At 37.6% G+C, this 19,700-nt stretch overlaps 1 protein-coding gene across 4 annotated transcripts in view; it reads right to left on the bottom strand.

The window, feature by feature from the left end:
* TNS3 (tensin 3) overlaps positions 1-19,700 on the bottom strand; it is a 511,123-nt gene that overhangs the window by 32,193 nt on the left and 459,230 nt on the right. For all 4 annotated transcript variants that reach the window (XM_027836865.1, XM_027836867.1, XM_027836868.1 and 1 more), the window contains 3 exons: positions 4,360-4,531; positions 2,223-2,866; positions 1,439-1,525 (listed from right to left, as the gene is read on the bottom strand). In XM_027836865.1, coding sequence (XP_027692666.1) covers positions 1,439-1,525; positions 2,223-2,866; positions 4,360-4,531 — 903 coding nt within the window. The remainder of the gene's footprint in view (positions 1-1,438; positions 1,526-2,222; positions 2,867-4,359; positions 4,532-19,700) is intronic.

Below are 19,700 nucleotides of genomic sequence, written 5' to 3'. Positions count from 1 at the left end.
TGCTGTACCTAGGTAACTCTTCCAGAAAAAGGCCAAATGTCAAATGCCAAACCTCCAGGCAAGGGGGTGAATAAAGGTTAACATTTTATTTGCTGGTAGGCTAAAGCTACCATAGTACCAATCAAGAATTAATACACAGTCTAAGCTGTAGTCATATTTTCAGGGATTCTGTTAATTTTCGGCAGAGCCTAAGAAAGCCTGACTAATTCTAAAAACTTAAAATTTTAAGAAGCTGAGCTGAAATTAAAATAACCTACCACATAAAAATTAAATTACATCTATATGGTATTCTACAGTTGAAAAATGATTTACACACACTCTTAAGTTCATCCAGAAAACAATCCTGTTAATTACATACTACCACAAGAAGTATTTTCTTCATTTTACAAATGAGGAAACTCAAGATCAGAGAGGTCAAGAAATTTGCCAATGGTCAATACAGCTACTTAAATGTCAGGGCTGGAAAATGATTCAGTGGGAAGGCAGTGCTCTGAGTTCAAATTTGCCTCTGATGCTGAATACCTGTGTGACTCTGGCCAAGTCATTAATCTTCCTGGGCCTGTCTCTCATCTATGAATGGGATGGCCTCTGAGACTCCTATCAGCTTTTAGTTTACGGTCCCATGACTTTATGACCCCAAATGCTCTGATGTCAAGAGCAGGGCTCTTTATATTCCCTAGGGGTGCCCCTCCACATGAATGCAAGGTATCAAGACAATAAATCCACAGCTTTATTAGAAATACTTATATATAAACCTTTCGAACTTCAACATAAACATTTGTGGGTTTGCTTGGGATATATTCCCATATTTCCAATTAGATTATACGCCAAAAATAAAACAAATGCATATGACTCCTCCACTCTCAACCTTAACTATACATTTCAGATAAATATTTTGGGAAGAAAAAAATGAAATTTAAAAAGCATTATTTTCTACATCTCCTCTTTCTCTTTAAAAAAAAAGAGTTAAGGAAAAGTGGTCAAAATATAAATGAAGAGTTAAGTAGAGATAGACCTAAAAAATGATAGGAGTGGATCCACTGATCACAATTATTAGCTATTTCAGCATCAGAAGTTAGAAGGCGTCAGGGTGTCCTGGGGATTCAAAGACTAGTTCATGGGGCAGAAGTCTGCATAACACATGCACATTACCCTTGCCTACTGCTCATGGCACATTCTCTCTCTCATTAGTGCTAAGCTTTCTAATAAAAGTTTAAAGATAATAGCATTTTTCCCTAGGGTAGCACAATAAAATGTAGTCCGCATTCTAATTAAACCAAGCCTAATTAAATCCACATTAAGGAATCCTAACTTGATTTTCAGATGCCCAAAGGCTAAGATTTTTCTCCTCTTTTCCTGTACCTGCAAATTAAGCTAGTCTCTGGCACCAGAGATTTTGAATGTAGACAGTCAGTATTTCTTGTCTTTAATGCCATACCTTGCTCTCTTGAAATATCTGCCTTGTACCAGAACTTGGATGTGTCTTGAACAAATTTCACAGTCACATGTTTATCAGTTGGATTTTCTGCAAAACCAAATTAGAAAGCAGTCATTGCAAAGGTCATTTTCTGCTCTAATTTCTCGCCTCAGTCAATAAGGTTCTGATTAACTAGGAATTTAGAGTTCAACCACTGGGGTGGTAGGGGCAGTAGGGGAAAAGGGGGAGGAAAGAATACCACAATTCAAATGAGAGTCTTGGGGGAAGTATGAAATATTTTAAGAACACAAAATAAACAAACCAGCATACTTTGATTAGGAGTTTGCAAGGACCATTAAAAAGCTTTTTTGAAGCTATAAAACTTGAAAATATGCACTTAGAAACTTCTTTTAAATGTGGAGCTCGGCAGGACAATGATCGTGCCTGAAAGGCAAATGGAATGACTAACAAAATCTGTATTACCGACGCCTGCCATGAAACTAACTTGTAGACATGCAGAAGTCAGAATAGGTTAATAGAAGGTTTTTTGGATCACCCTTCGCTGGTGGGTTGGCACCAGAACAAGAATTACAGTTGAATCCATCTGATACTGTCCAAAACTTCCGAGTAATCTGGCCTGTTGTCTTTTAAGTCAAATTTACATGAGAGCCAGTGAATGCATTTTGGTTTTTAATAAGCATTCAAGTTGTCTTTACAAAAAGCTAATTAAACTCAGCTCAGAAGACTAAGTCATATTCAATGTGCAGAGATTACTGATCATTTGGTACAAAACAAAATCACTTACCTGGCAAAGGAGAGGTGCCTAAAACTTTAGAAAAGTCTGGAAGGATATTTGGGAAAGGGATGCTGATTGTACTCCCACTATGGGGGCTGGAGAAGCCACTGGAAGACGGAGAGACAGAGCCAAAGGAGTGGTCTCCTTCAGATGTCCTCTTCTTTTCTGGAAGGGGTGGTTGGGAATGCAGAGATAAGCCTGCATGCTGCAGGACTGGACTGTGCTGATTGCTGTGTCCAGGGGCTACCGTGAGAAAATTATGGGGCAAGAAGCCATTGTCAACAACTCCTGCCAGCGGGGCAATTGGCGGTTTAGATGCTCCATTGGAATTAGTCAGTAAGGTCCCTGGCTTCTCATCAGGCTGGAGGCTACTGCCAATGCTAGGCACACCAAAGTTTAGAAAGGCCCGGCCACTTGGGTTGGCCAGAATTTCTTGGGACTGTTCTGCTGGTGAGTTTTCATGACTGTTTAGATTAGAAACCTGCAGCTCCGAAGGTGGGAAACGAGACAAGAGTGAAGAATCCGGTACTGGACTGGAAAACTCTGAACCCATGAGGAAGCCTGTGGGTCGGCTGCTCCCCATCATTGACAGGTGTGGTGAAAGAGTAGATTTGGGACTGCTCTCTAGCCATTGGGGCTCTGCTGTGGAAGGACTGTTTGAAAAGATAACAAAAGAACCGATAAAACGAAGAAAAAGTGGCAGCATCATATGCAGTAGAAAAAGGAAATGACAGAATTTGAGTGTTAGAAGGAATCTCAATGACCAGCTAGTTCAACTCATAAGCCAAAGGAACCCTCATTGTAACATACTTGTTGTAACAGCTTCTAAGGGAGGTGACCCTACCACCTCTTGAGACAGCCTCATTTTTGGACAAATATAGGTGCTATGAAGTTTTTCCTCATAATTCTCCCTAAACAGAACAGCTCTAATATTATTTTCCTAATGCAAATCCTTCAAAAACTCCATCATCATCAACTTGATAAAGTTCAAATGCCTGGCACTTAATTCTATCTATAATATGGCCATCGCTCACCTTCCTACTTATGTCCCAGTGTACCTTCATGTACCCTGTACTCCAGGCAAACTTATGGCTTCTCAGACATACCCAAGCTTTCCCGGTTCCAGACTTTGCTCACACCATTCCTTCTGCCTAGAATGACTTCCTTGGTCATTTCTGTTGCTAAAATCCTTTGCACTTTCTCTAAGACATATTCCTCAATCCTCATATCCATAAGGTAACCTCTCTTCCTTAAATTCCCACAATCCCCTGTACTTTAATAAACCCATATAAAATGTTATATGTCATGCTAATTTTTATACAGTTTCTTATTTCTGCTTTGAGACTGTAAATTCTTGGAGGCTGGATATGGGGAGTGGGGGGGGGAGATCTTATTCATTTTTTAATTTTTTATTTATTTCTTTTTTAGTGCTAATTGTGCAGGTAATCACTGTGTATTTGTTGACTCATTTAGTGAATGAATACAACTCCATATGATTCTTACCACCACTCTATGAGATAGGTAGGACAGTAAATGACTCCATTTGACAGATTAAAAAACTGAGGCACAGTTTTCTATTTCATGTGTGACGTGCCCAAGGTCATTCATTTAGTGATAGTCAGGATAAAGCCCAAATTTCCTGATCTCTAGTCTAGCAATTTTTTTACTCTATTCACCTTTGCTAGGGCAAGAGGTCTGATCCCTCTCCTGGCATACGGCTAATCATACTGATTTGGCCATTCTCCATAAGAAGCTCCTGCTTTGTGACCAATGGAGTCTGTGGTCATAGATGATAATGTAGATAAATAGCCAAAGCCAATGTAGGGACTGATGCCACGTCCATAGCCCCCAACAGCATGATATTTTAACTAAAAGCTACCAAGTCATGGTCAAAGTGGTATCCCAGCAATTTCCCCAAATTCACTATTAATATTTCAGTAACAGATTTTAGTAATAAAGTATCATATAGTAATATGAGTGATAACAAAGTCTTCTTTACTTAAAATGCTTTATTAAGCTCATGTATACATTCAGAGAAAAATAGAGGCAACTGTAATCCAATTTGAAAATCAATTCCTCTATTTCCTGACTCAAAGCCCATTTCTTTCAGGGGAATAGGTGATATTTGCCAACAAGTTCTGCCTACCTCTCGCCTCTCTGGAGGGGGCTATTGCTTGAAGCCGTACAGGCAGATGGAAAGGTCCGTTGACAAGAAGGAGTTGTTGGCCTCTCAGACCGAAACAGAGCAGGGTTTGTTCCAATTGGGCTGTCTGACATCACCACTGAGTGATTAAGGCCTTCAGTATAACTCCGAGGGTCTACAAGGAAGAAGAAAAAAAAACAAACACAAATAGACTTTAGTCAAAGCTGTTAGGAAAATTTCTAATAAATGGTCTGTAATTTCAGAAATTATAACTCCTTTTAAATGAAATACCTGACAGTCTGGCAATTTTATGAAGACCACAGATGTACTAGCCAATTACAACATGGTGCATGGAAAGACGTGCTCCTTGTTCACCTGGTCATTTATACAAGGTTAAGTGAAAAAAAAAAAATCCTCAGTTGTCTGCCTTGTCTCCAGACTTGCCCAATTTCAAAAGCAGAGAGAAAATCATTGATGTTGACCTTCAATCCTATTTCCAGGTATACACTTGATTCACTTTTGTCTCCTAAGATTTTAGTAGATAACTTACATTTGCTTTGCACTTTAGAGTTGACAAGGTATTTTTCTCTGATTGTTTTGATGAGCAAAGTAAAGATGAGAGAGGTCAATTACTGAAAGGCCTTGGGGAAGGACAAGTCTTACTCATCTTAGCCCCAGAAATCAGAACTAAGAGTAATTAGTAGAAGTGGTCCAGAGGCCCACTTACAGCATTTGATAGTAAAACAAAATAAAACAAAACAAACAAAAAAAAAAACAATTCCTAACTAAGAGAGTGATAGAAATATACAATGAAGTGCCTTGGGCAGGGCATTGGAGGTCTTTAGCCAGAGGTCCAATGACCATTTGGGGAGATACTGGAGAGGGGATTCTTGGTAAGGTGTGGCCCTCACTAGGCCCTGAGGTCCCTTGCAACTCTCAGATTCAATGGGAAATTTCCCAGTGTCACATACTAGTAAATCTTGAAGCCAAAATCTAAACTTAGGATTCTTTGTTCTACTGAAATATCTCCTCCTATCTTTCTCCTCCTCCTCCACCCCCCAACTCTGTAGAGAAGAGAAAAACATGAACACATAGTGCCATTGATTCATCTGGCTTCTTTTCAAGCTGCTTCTTGGGTGGGATTATTAAAGAAATTAAATTTGATTTCTACTATGTGGGTAGCTTAAGCAGATTTCTCAATTGACAAAATGAAGTGTCAGAAACATTGGCAGCCATTTATTTCTAAATATAAACTCAAAAAACCTCTATCTATGCAAAATTACAGTGAAAGGATTCGGACTTCATTTTGTTGAAGCCAGATCAATGATGACCAGCAAGAGGCCTTTTTCTGAAAGAGATGTGCAGGTATATTATACACCTTTTTCTGATATTTCTAATCTGATTTTTATGGGCAACTAGGTGGGCACAGTGGAATAGAGTGCTGGGCCTGAAGTCAGGAAGACCCAAGTTCAAATCCACTCTTAGACACTTCCTAGCTATGTGACCTTGGAAAAGTCACTTAACTCTGTTTGCCTCAGTTTCCTCATCTGTAAAATGAGCTAAGAAGGAAAATGACAAAGCACTCCTATATCTTTGCCAAGAAAATCTCAGATGGGATCACGAAGAGTCAAACACGATTGAAAAACGACTAAGCAACAACAAACCTGATTTTTGACCAATACCTATTCTTACTCATTTCATTTTTCTTACAGAACAATTTTTTTTTCCTGCATCTTAGAAACAGGTCACATTTACTACAGAAAATAAACAGTCATCCTTTACCAGTTGAAAGACACATCATTCCAAATGAATGTTATTTGGCTAAAGGAAACGTGAACTCAAGAATTTAGTAATTCTTGGAAATGCTTAGCTCTACCTGAATACAAGACCCTCAAATTTCAGTAAGCTTTCAGGTAGAAAATCTCAAAGGGACTTTGCAAGTCCACCAAGTTCACTATTCTTATTTTATAGATGGGGAAACTGAAACGCATAGAAATTGAATCACCTGCCCAAAATAACATAGGGTGTAGAATGCAAAGCCAAGAAGTGAAACCAGTGTCCTCTGATTCCACATCTCATGCGCCTTCTACTATATTACTTTGTCTCTCCACAGATGAGTTTAGGATTAAAGTGTACAGACTTCAAATTTCAAAAAAATCACCAAGGAAAGATGAAACCAGACCATTCAAGCAAATCATGGAACTATCAAACTGAGAGGTTAAGAAATGATACACTTTCAAACAAGGATACTTTTATGCATATGGGCACCATTATTATCTGAACTTTAAAATCTAGTTATTAAAATGACTGTCTTCTTTTTTCAATATAGGAAATATTTTAACATAAAGCATGAGATAAATATGATAATATAATCAGAAAAATCCTATGTCATTATATAGGGAGAGTTAATTATATTTCCTGATGTTTATATTTTAATAAATATTCTAATTTTTTTCTGTGTATTGACAAAAGTTATGTTTTTGTTTTGCTGGAACACTACAATCTCTGAAGTACTTAATTTGAGGGCAATGGATAGGTTCATTGTGAATATAAGCAGGCCACTGCACATCATGAGACTCAAGGAATTACATAGGAAAAATAGTTTAAAGGATGACAGCAAAGAAATATGGGAATGGAAAAAATGAGTCATACAATAAAGCTGAGAACTGATGGACAGCTTTCCCTGTCCAATTGTATCCATGCAATGCTAACTGAACATGAGAAAGTCTGCTAGCCCTTTCAGTAATGCCACTTGTAAAATTTGGGGCATGTATGAAAGAGCTCTGCATAGGGTAGTAGGCATATCTGCTGATGAAGGCTATATCCTTATCTATGAAGTTCCAGACTGTCTAGAGTATTTCAGAGCATTTTTTTTTTATAGAAATGCAATAAAATTCATAACATAACAACTTAGTGAACAGTGAATGAGCTAAGACATTACAAAAAGTTTCACAGTTCAGGCATATGAAATCAGGCTGAATAAAGAATCACCAAATACTATACAAAACAATGGTCCTACCATGGAAGTAGAAGATTATATTACGTCACCTAGAATTTCTCTAAAGGTAAAAGGGGCTGGGAGAATAATTACAGAGAAGAATGATGATACAAGGCTACTGGATCAGACAGTATCCCAGCATAAGGATACTAAACAGAATGTCTTGTTAGAGTCTTACGTCTAAATCTGGGGTTTGGATCCAGGTTACACAGATTCCTTAATTAGCAAAGACAGCAAAAGCAATGATAATTTATTGAAAGTCCGTAGCAAGCTGAGGCAGAAACAGGATTTGAACTGATAAGTACAAAAGGAGGATGGAATGCCTCGGCAGTGGGAAGTCAAATCACTACAGCCCAGCCCCTTAAATCAGTCCAGTCACCCTGACATTTACAATGCATGGGAGAGGCAAAGTGGGGTGCCTGTCTCATAGTATGAATGGCCCAGGTTCAAGCCTCCACTCTAACATATCCAGACAATAGGACCAGACAATTCACTGAACCTCTTCCTGTCCAGGTAACTCTCTAAGGATAGAAGTTCCTGATTTGCTTAGGTGGAGAAGGTTTCTGATCTGAGAAACGCATGCTCCTCCTTCCCCTTCCCCATGAAATCACACAGCTGGAGAAGAAAAGAAAAACAAATAAAGAAAATGCAAAAATAAATGCACTGTTCTATAAAAAGAACCAGGGATATACAATAGTATAAAACTTATAAAGAGTGGATTTATATCTTATCTAAAGCACCAAGGTGAAAAATATCTATTAACATGAACTTTGTGGCACTAGTTTCTTCTCAGGACTCAAAACTAAGTTTTGTTTTCAGGCTAGAGATGTTCTCTTGTCACTTTCAACACTTGCACAAATGGCTAAGCCATTATGTTACTAGGGTTTTATTTATTTATTACTTATTATTATAGCTTACATTTATGGAGTACTTTACCACCATGGTTATGAAGCACTGTCTCTAGAACAACTCTGTGAAGTCAAATGGGCAAGAATTATCACTGATCCCATTTTACAAATGAAAACAGTGGGGTGACATGACACAGAGCTAGAATGTGGAAGATCCTGGACATAATTCCAAGTCTGCTGTTCTTTTTGGCACACTGTTTTAGATAGGAGATGGGGACTGGATCTATGATTTCATTGGTATGGGGAAGGTCCAGGTGAGGAAACTTTCTCTGCCAGTCTAAGTATGCACCCTCTCTGCTACAGGCACAGAGAATTGTCTAGATCATTGAGAGGTAAGTGACTTGTCCAATGTCACAATGCCAATATGTGCTGGAGGCAGGACTTGCCTTTCTGGCTTTACTCTTAAAATGGTCCTCAATTACTGACAATTCATTTTAAATCTTTTCAACTTCAGACCCTGCACCTGTGAAAGAATATGGAACAGGAGATGTAGGTTTGACACCTAGTATTGATACTTAATAGCTGTATGACAATACATCAATTACTTTTACCTAACTAGGACTGTTTTCATAATCTGCAAAATGGGAATCAACTTGTTATCTTCCTTACAAGGTATCTGGAAAAATTGCTTTGTAAACCATAATGTAGTATAAAAATGTGAGCTATTCATTTGGGCTACGTGATTAGGGTTAGCATTGCTTATTCTTTTGGTACGAACTTTGCTCCCACCAAAATCTAGAGGTGAATAGCTAGGAAATACCACTGGAAATTATTAAAATATAGTAAGTACCACCTACAATATGTAGCTTCTTAGTAAACCAGCTTTATTTGTTCTGTACATAAAATATATTCAATAGGAATAGTCTATTACAGATTGTATAATAGGGAGACCCTCAGGAGTGGGTGCAGTGGGGTAAATACCAAGATGAATACCACTTATCAAACGGAGAACACCTCCACTACCAGAATCTAGTTTGGATTTGATGAAAATTTTAAAGAACAACTGATCTCTATACTACACAAATTATTTTCCAAAATTGGTAAAGAAAGCACCCTACCAAACTCTATTGAAACAAATGAAGTCCTAATAGCTAAACCAGAAAGGGATAAACAATAGACAACTAAAACGGCAAATATAGAGAAACATGAGAAAACTTCCATGAAGTGATGCAAAGGGAAGCAAGAAGAGCCAGCAAAACAACATGCAAAAACAGCAACTAAAGAACAATCAAAAATGAATGTTGTAAATTTACAAAGAACAAATTTGGCCCAATCAATGAAGTTTTAAAAAAAGATTTTGCAGCGGTGGTGGTAATGTGGTCTACAGATGTAGAACACTGCATATAATATCAAAATTTTTTTTTATATCGTCGATAGATTTTGAGGATTTTTTTCTCTTCTATTTTTTTTTCTTCTTTTAAAATTTTTTGTTAGAAAGGAATGCTCCTGGGGGAAGGGGTGAAGATTAAAAAAAAAAAAGATATCAGTTAAAAAAGCAATAGGGGGGGAGATTTAGAAAATTCCATGATAAGATTTAAAGACTGAAAGGTCCTTGAATTCTAAAATGAATACTGTTTATTAAAGAAAGAAAATATGCAGAAGCCAAATCCAAGTTCTAGTTTGTTCCTGTTATCACAGGACTTGTCCTAGAAATAGCAGGGAAAGCACTTCCCCTGAAAACATGGCTTTGTTTATAAATTCAATTAGCAACCCTGAGTAGCTCTGTAAACCCATAAGCCCTATATAAATGCAGGCTATTATGATTATTGTGGCCCTGCTCTATTCTTTTTGGTCAGAGAATATTCCCACTCTTATCCTCTAATCTTAACCCTTTAAATGTAGGAATGAAATTTACCTACGGAATCATGGTTCAGAGTTGCCATTCCCCTGGGATAAATCTGTAATAGCATCTATTTAATATTTCAGGAGGTAGTAAAGAACACTGGCTTTGGAGTCAAGAGGACATGGGTTCATATCTCAGATTAGTCACTTACTACGTGAGTAAATTTTGGCTTGGGAAAGTCACTTCACTCACTCTGACTCAATTTCCTCAGCTGCAAAATAAAGGGGAGAGAGGGGAGTTGGACTAGATGACTGAGCAGATCTCTTACAACTCTAAAACTGTGGTCCTATGACCTGCTGGGCTCCTGTCCCTTTATGCGCCCAAATAGCTAAAAGGTAACTACTATATAGCACAGTGGTTCATAAATTTAAGTATTGGTTTTATGATACAGAATACAGAACTAGTATATTTTTCATAGGCAGAAATGAAAAAAGTGGTTCTTTTCATATTATATAATTCAGAACAACATAGTAACTGTCACATTCATTTCTTCAATGCAGACTTCCTGGGGGCCATTGCTCCAGGGATTAAGAATTCTTGGAATGCTTCAGCAACAGCTTTGGCACAGAGTTTGGAAAACAGCGATTCAAAATCATGGAGAAATAATGAAGCTAAATGGGTCATGACAACAGATAGCTGAAACACTAGGGAAAGGATTAAACTCATAATTTTCTGTAAACTTGTGAGTGATGAGGATGCCGTTCTATAGAGCCTTTTGTCCCATGAAATACTTTTCATATAATATCTCTTTTGAGTCCGGTTGTACTAATACTTTGATCCCCATTTTTGCAGGCTTGGGGAAGTAAAGAGATTTGCTCATACTGCTGGCATCAGAGACAGGATTGAAACCTAGGCAATACATAACAAAGGTCTCCTACTTTTTTCCACTATATCATCAGGATTTTCTTGCTTTTCATCTTTTTTTCCTATTTAATAAATATAAGTGGCAAACAAAACAACAACATTGAGGAAATGTTCGCTGACAACTTATTCACTGTTGTTTTAGGGAAAATAAAACTTTTCCTAATTCACGGTGCCTATAGTAATGGTAGATACACATGGAGCTCAAATGCTTTTGAGGATAATTCAGTTTTATGAGTTTAAAAAGGTCACGAGATATCTGAGTCTTTGATGGTGAAATCTAACGGGAGGTAAAAGCCATTTGATATAGCAGAGTTGATATATTTGGAGAAGTGCTCTGTAAGCTTAAAATGAGAGAAGGAAAAGAGAGGGAAGAATATACTCTCTCCATATTAAAGTTCTTTCCATCATTTATCTTTTTTGGTGCCCCTTGGTAATGAAGCAGTGGGGGAAAAAAGATACCCTGAATCAATACATTTAAAGTGTTTTCCATGCACACCCTAATTTATCCCGTGGCTCTGGTTTTCTCTTACTCTTCCTAAACAGTCCCTTGGGTCCACAGAATCTATTATTTTGGGCTGGTTTCCATCCCATAGGAAGGATTAAAGACCTTAACAAGCTGCTATGCTCAGAATAATTTGTACTCTGTTCAGGCTGGGTAGACTGGATAAGATCTTGGGCCCTTTAACAGATAGTTAGCTGGGTTGGGTTTTTGCCTCCTCACTACAAAGCCGCATTACACACAAGTGGTTATTTTCCTTTCTCTCCTGCTGTCGCTGCGGTGGTATTCACAAACTTTTCTCCAGCTCTGACTGAAGAAAGAAAGTACAATGTTCCTCAGTATTCATCAAGCAATTCTGAAGTCCCTTAGCAGAGCTCTCTCCCCTCCCGTGTGGCTCTGCCCCCAGCCCAGTAACTGCCATGTGGAGATAATCAAGAGGGGTTTCATCTCTCCCTCCCACACCTGGGAATCTCAGGAATTTCTATTACAGCCATTTCTCTGTTCCTACTTTCCTAAGTATCTTTGCCCAGGCCAAGGCTGCAAGAGCTTTTCCAAAAGATCTATTTTTTTTTCAGCCAAGTTACTGCGTGAAATTTTGTGGAAAGATTTTAAATTGCTTTCTATCTTCCTCTTTTTTTCTTAAAAGAGGAACCACAAACATGTGGATTTAGTCTATATACATTCAAGCACCTACTATGTGCCAGGCACTATGTTAACTGCTGGGGGATACAAAGAAAGGTTAAAAAAAAAATAGTCCCTGCCCTCAAATAGCTCTCAGTCTATTGGAAGAGACAATGGGCAAACAATCATTTACAAACAAGCTATATGCAAGATAAATTGGAGATCATCTTGGGCGTGAGTGTGGGTGGGGAAGCATTAACATTAAGGTGGACCAGTTAAGCCTTCTCGTGGGATTTTAAGGAGCCAGTATTCAAGATTATTTAAAAAAAAAAAAAGCTGGAGCCTTGCTATACTGCTATTTACTGAGCACTCAGAAATCAGCATAAATTGGGGGCCACTAGGGAATGGATAGGGCCTTCAATCCAACTCAACAAACATTTCACCAAGGTTTGTTGAGTGCTTATTATGGAAGAGACATTGGACTAGCTGCTAGAAATACAAAGAAGAAAAAAAAACCAGCAACAATCCAAAAGGAAGGAAGCAACATTTTTACAAAAAAAGCATATTTAAGATATCTGTTGTTTAGTTGTTTTCAGTCTTGCCCAATTACTCACGACCCAATTTGGGGTTTTCTTGGCAAAGACAATGGAGTGGTTTGCCATTTCCTTCTCCAGCTCATTTTATAGATGAGGAAATTGAGGCAAATGGAGTGACTTGCCTAGGGTCACACAGCTAATAAGCATCTGAAGACAGACTTGAACTCAAAAAGATGAGTTTTCCTGACTCCAGAACTGACACTCTATCCACTGCGCCACCTAGATGCCCTATGGAGGATATAGCGGTAGGAAATAGACCTGTCCTTTCACTGGTACTGGAAACTCCCAGGTGTGGAAGCTCACTGTACCAATACACGCTGCCATTGTCTGTATCTTATAGCCTTAGAGCCTTAGAGCTTATATTCTTGCCAGTCCATGGTCACAGAGTCAGAGGCAGGACTGGACCCTTGGCATTTCTAGCTTCAAGGTCAATCTCCACTATATCACACCATTTCTCAAAATTGCCTATACAGACAGCAATAGGATTTAGAGTTAGAAGGATCGGTAAAGATCACGTAAGACAATACCCTCATTTTACAGAAAAGGAGAATGAAACTCAAGAGAATATAAGTCATTTGCCCACTGTCACATGTCTGAGAAAGGATTTAAATCTAAGTTTTTTGCTTCCAATCCCACTCTACTACACAGCCTTCATTAAAGGACCTAATTATAAATCATTTTCAATTATAAGGTAGTCTAGACCTCAAGGGCAATGCTACCACAAAGTTATGAGTATATGCTATTTCCCCACCCCCCAATTACTACATGAGGCCTTCTCCCCCCAATTACTGTATGAGGCCTTTCTTGATTCTCCCAGTTGTTAGTGCCATCCCCCAGTTCAAAATTACTTTGTACTTTTTTGGCATATATTTATCTTCATCCATGTTGTTTCTGCTCAGTTCCTTAAAGGAAGAGATGGCTTATTATCCTCCTGGCCCAACAGTAGGACTTGCTAAATGCATTCTAAATTTAACTGACTTCACTAAGTTAGGGCAGAAAAATTCTGTGCCAATTGCGACTTTATACTATTTTCTATTAGAGAAACTAATCTTCAATCCCCATTGAATGAGGGTTCTACCTTCTGATGTTTCTCTCAATACTGGACTATTCCAGAAGCTAAGTCAGCTCAGGAGGACCTAAAAAGTAAGATGCATTTTTCTTATCTTTTCTGAGTACAAGGCCTTCTCTGTATCGCTGCAACATCTGCAATGTTGATGCTATAATTATTATTGTTTCTAAATATATCTTTCATTCCTTCTCCTGAGACAGTACAATGTAACATAAGGACCACTGACCTAAGTATCTGGGAACCCAAGTTCTATCATTGTCTCTTTGCCATCAACTCTCTTCCTTTGATTAAACCTCTCTGTACCTTGGCTCCTCATCTGTTAGAGGATGGGTTGAACTAAATTCTATTTAAAGCTCTAAAATTCTATTTCCCTATCAGTAAGAAACAGGCATCACAGAGGACTCAACATTAAGGTGAATTTTTAAAATATCTAACCTCTCACCCCCACCATTTATATACCTGCAACAGAATAAAATAAAGCAACACATAATGGAAAGAAGATCTGGAATAATAAGACTAGATCTGAATCCCATCTCACATACTTATTAGTTACGTTACCCTAAGCAGATCATTTAAATCTCTCTCAGACTCAGCTTCCTCATCCATAAAATGGAGATAGTAATTCCTGGACTATTTGTACTTTGTAGGATTTCTTGAAGTAAAGCATTATATAAATGTGAGCCTATTTCACCTATTTCAGTGAGGTGGACATTCCCTCTACCAACGTGAAAAGAAACTCCTCCATAACTTGGTCAATAGTATTCAAGAGCTCTTGTGGCCAATCCAGTGATGACTAGTTAGGCTGGTCCTACGATGGCAGTCCATCACAAGGCCAGTGACTGAAATCTTTACAGCTTGGTAGGACCTCCCATTCCACTAGACCTTGCATTCCATTAGAATTACCTTTAAGAACAGAGAAAAGCAATGTGGAAAAGTACACTGGGGTTCTAGGATCAAAGGTCTTGGGTTCAAATAGTATGTATTATATTTATTGCCTTCAGCATATCACTAAAAAATTCTGGGCCACAATTTCCTCACTTGTAAAATAAGTGATTTGAACTGGTAATCATTTGCTATCCCTTTGAGTTCCAAATCTATGTCACACACACACACACACACACACACACACACATTTAGATTAAATAGTAAATTTAGATTAAATAGTAAATTTCGTTTTGATCCCTGCTTCCAATTTCCATTTTAAAACTGTTCTACTTTCATTTAGGGAACTTTAAACACACTGGAAGTAAAATGACTTTCTCTTCAGCTGGTACTACATGGGGAATTCTAACACTGATGTCTGAAATACTAATTCACTTTACAAAAAGTGTTTTCCAAGCAGTTTCTATGCTTAAAATGAAGTAAATAAAGCTTGATTCTCTAAGTAGTCAAAAGATTCCTTAGCAACACCTTAGAGAGTTACAATAATGCTTTTTATCTGGCATTTATGAATAAGTTCTTTCTCATAAGTTAATAGATTAACCCATTTAGTGGCAAATTTTTTATTTAAATGTTTAATGAGATCTGCTTACTAAAATATATTACACATTTCTCTGTCTTCTAAAGCAGAGAAAAGCAAAAAATAATGGAACCTTTTCTTGATTCAAGGAAATCATTTACAAACATCAATTACTTACTGTTCTGTAATAGCTATGTGCTGAGGGGCTATGAGATGCAATGCAAAAAGTAGGTGCTTAATAAATATTTGCTGAATTATTACTTTTGTTCTAGTAAGTGGGTGAAGATAAACAAGGGGACAATCAGGATGGCTAAAGGTGTCAAGTTTATGCCCCATGAGGATCGGTTGAAGAAATTGGGAATATAGCCTGAAGACGACAAGACTTAGGGAAGACATGATATCTCACTTCGAGTATATATCACAGGGAGGGAGGTTTACACTTACACTGCTTGTCCCCAGGGTATGGAACTAAAAGCAATGGATAGAAGTTCCAAAGAGGCAGATTTAAGCTTGATATAGATAGAAAGATGGGAGAGCCAGACAGACACAAAGACACACATAGACATCTCCACAGATATAGATGTCTATCTGGCTATTTTATCTATCTAAAACAAGCACATTTTTCTAACTATTAGTGCTAATAGCTCAAGAAATGAAATGGGCATCACAGCAAGTGGTAGGTTCCCCCTCACTGAAGGGCTTTAAGCAAAAGTGAGCTGACCATATGGGTTGTTACCAAAATGTTTGGTTTCAGGACCTCTTCACAGTCATTGAAGACCCCAAAGAGCTTTTGTTTATGTGGGTTATATCTACTGATATTTACCATATTAGAAATTAAAATGTCTTACTATTTTAATAAATATAGTTTTGACCTTGTAGACCCAGTGAATGTCGTTGGGATCCACAAGGGGTCCCAAGAACACACTTTCAAAACGGTTATTCTAAGACTGCAAGTTGGAAAGTAGGTAGAAATGGCAATGAAGAGCAATTTCCACACTGGATGTTCCTAATACCTAAAAAAATCACAGGTCTGGACAAAAACCAACAACAACTAAATATTCCTTTTTAGACTACTTATCAGCACGTGTCATCCACTCAACTAGACAGCAAGAGCCTCCAAAGGTGGGAGCCAAGTCTTACTTATACTTTTCAAGTATCCTCTTTTATACCTGTGATGAGTGCTAGGGATACTAACTCCTTGAAAAAGCTATTTAAAATTGTGGAAAGCAAAAGATAGTGTTTAATAATACCTGATCTAACGTGAGAAACATAGGAAGAAGCTAGTGCCATAAGCAATTTAATAAAGCAACCATGTTTACTCTGTTCCAGTTTCACTAAATAATATCAACTGAATAAACTGGCCCAGATGTTTCAGTACTACATTCAACTAGACTTATTTCCCAGCATATCCAGTTCTGGATTTACATTCAGAATATGAGAAAAATGAAGCACTGTCATATTTTATACTTCAGCTATTTTTTAAAAGACCATTTCGGCTCAAGATTATCACCTTCCAATATACTTAGAAATGTTTAATCAATATTTTATTCTCTTTTAGATAATAACAATCAATAATTTTCATCTTTTCTTGAAGACCTAAAATATGTCAAGACAAAAAGTCTAGATAAAAACCATTGCTATAAATTCTGCAGATAACTGGGAATCCTTGGCTTCTGAGGGAGGTTTAATCGGGCATAAGCTCAAGCCAAACATCTGTCAGAGAGCCTATCTCTTCTAGAAACCTAAAGCTTCTTCACGATCACTGCTAGCACAGGTGAAATCACAAGACCTACACTTAATATCACTCCTGTGTCATTCATTTTTTTGACAAGAGGATGCTGAGAGGTTTCTAAATTAATTCTGTCAGTCGGGTGTTGACTGGTATCTTCTAATTAAGAGATCATACCCATATCCTAGCTTCAGGCCCTAAAACTACCTAATTATTTAGTGGTATTCACCAACCCCAAGTCAAGCACTCATTTAAAACCTCAGCTTAACCTACTAACTCTTATTTAAAGAAAAGGCATATTTCATCATGTTGTACATGATGAATTGAGAACAAAATTCATTTCAGAGTGAAAGCTGTATTACTTTTACATACAATTTTTAAAAATTATATTCAAGAAAACATGTTTAAAATTCTGAGTGGCGAAGGCATGATTTATAATGGAAAGTACAATGTCTAAGTATTTTAAGTGATGCTACCTCAAATTACTGGATCCAAAGACTGACTTTTAAGTGGCCTTAGAACTTCAGAATTTGAATATAGAGTGAACTGTATCCAACCTTTCCAGTCTTCTTACACATTATACCAACCCCTCTACTGCAGACCACATAATCGGTGACCCAGTGACATTGGCCTTCTTGCTGTTAATTGCACAACACACTCCATCTCTGGACTGGAATTTTTGCTGGTTGTCCCTGATGCCTAGAATTTTCCATCTTCACCTTCCCTCTGTTGATTATCTTCACTTTATCCTGTATATCATTTGTTTATACATAGATATTTTCATGTTATCTCTCTCATTAAGAGCGGGGACTGTCTTTTGCCTTTCTTCGCATCCCCATTGCTTAGCGCAGTGCTTGGTATACAGCAGAAGTTTAATAAATATTTACTGATTATTGACTAGACTAATACCATGTCACCCTTAGTTTCTTTGAAAGGACATACAGTGATTTCTATTTTAGGAAAGGCAGATCCTTGTGGCAGTAACTAACTCGTTACATTCTTTGAAGAAGTACAAAAAGCTTGGAGCTTGAGGTCAGGAGAAACCACTCTCTAGTCTTAGATCTGACAACGACTTGTCATGTGAGCCCAGGCAAGCATTTAACCCTTTTCGGCCTTACTTTTCCCATCTGTAGTATAGGCATCATAAAGGGTGTTGGTGGTGGTGGTAGAGGTGGATCTTAAGCAAACCTTAACTCACTTCACAAATGCCTTCATATACTTCATAAATACCTTCACAAACTTGACTTAGCTGGGAAGAGGTTTTTTTGGTCTTTTCTACTGAAGCAACCTTGTATCCACTTTTAAATGGGCAGCGAGGCAACACAGTGGATAGAGTACAGGGCCTGAAGTCAGAAAGACTCATCTTCTGAGTTCAAATTTGACCTCAGACACTAGCTGAATGACCCTGGGCAAGTCACTGTTTGCTTCAATTTCCTCATCTGGAGAAGGAAATGGCAAACCATTCCAATACCTTTGCCAGGAAAACCCCAAGTGGGGTCACAAAGGGTCAGATACAACTAAGCAATAACATTCACCTTCACAAACATTTCTGAAGCTCAAAGCTCAGTACTAATAATATTTAGAAGAGCAAATCTAATGACTGGGACTGATGCCTTTCTTTTTGCCTTGATTTAATACCTGCTTTTATTTTCTTATTGGGCAAAGTCAGTTAGTCCTTCAGGGACTCCTTCAGGGCCAATATTTTCTGCATAGAATTCCCAATGACTTGAGTGTTTTACTCAGGGTTAGGGAAGGGGCTCTTAAGCAATTTCTGTTCACTTTTAAAATCAGATAACTGGGCTCAGTTCACTTTCATTAACATATTCCTCCAGCTCAGAAGTTCCAATGATTTCAAATGTGGGCTGGGCTAATGCTTACCATTCCAGACTCTGAGGTGTTAAGCAAATTCTGTGTCAACAAAATTCCAACGGAAGTGTTTTCAAGCGATAAATGCATAATACAATTTTTGGAATAAGACTTTTAAAACAGGAAGACAACATTTAGACTGCCTTACAGATTTACCTAGATTTCACAGGTAAAAAGAGTAATGCCACAGACTTTAAATGACTCTTTTCAGCAGCAGTGTTGGGTTGAGAATGTATCTTGTTTAATTTCCTAAGGATGGCTACAATACGATTCTTTAATTTAGTTATTACAAGTAATGAAGATGCAAACTTGCAGAAAATATAAAATTATATGTCCATTCACATAGGTCTTCTTAGCAATTAAGTTTGAAGAAATGAGGTTTTAAATTATTTATGAAAGAAATCTTTTACATAATGACTTCTGTATATTTATACATGTACGTATTTATATAAAATACATAGATAACACCAAGTCAGAGCAAACCCTGATAAAATGCACCAAAAGAGTCAATATTTTTTTTTCATATTTTAAATTGCAGAGCCAGCCCTCTGCATTCTTCTCATCCACTCCCAACAAGGTTCTAAATGTTAAAAAGGAAGAGAGGGAAATGTCAAATCCAATAGGATAGAATGGAAAACACATCAACAAGACTGAAATGCATGGGAGGTGGGGTGAATATAATGGGAAAAACAGTGAGGGGAATAAAAGCATAAGAAAATGGAAAATCTTACCAAAAAAACCTTTAAAATAATTTAAACATCTGGGTGTGACAATGTAAGATGGAAGGAAATGACTCAATGTCAGTGACTAAAGTAAAAGCAATGATTTTCCAATAGCTTGGTCAGATGGTAATTATGATGAGTAGCTACAGCCACAAGGAGGGTCCAGTTAC

The sequence above is a fragment of the Vombatus ursinus genome, unplaced genomic scaffold (genome assembly GCF_900497805.2).
Source record: "Vombatus ursinus unplaced genomic scaffold, bare-nosed wombat genome assembly UNPS02014820.1, whole genome shotgun sequence".
NCBI lineage: Eukaryota > Metazoa > Chordata > Mammalia > Diprotodontia > Vombatidae > Vombatus > Vombatus ursinus.
This window is presented reverse-complemented; position numbering and strand designations above follow the sequence as displayed.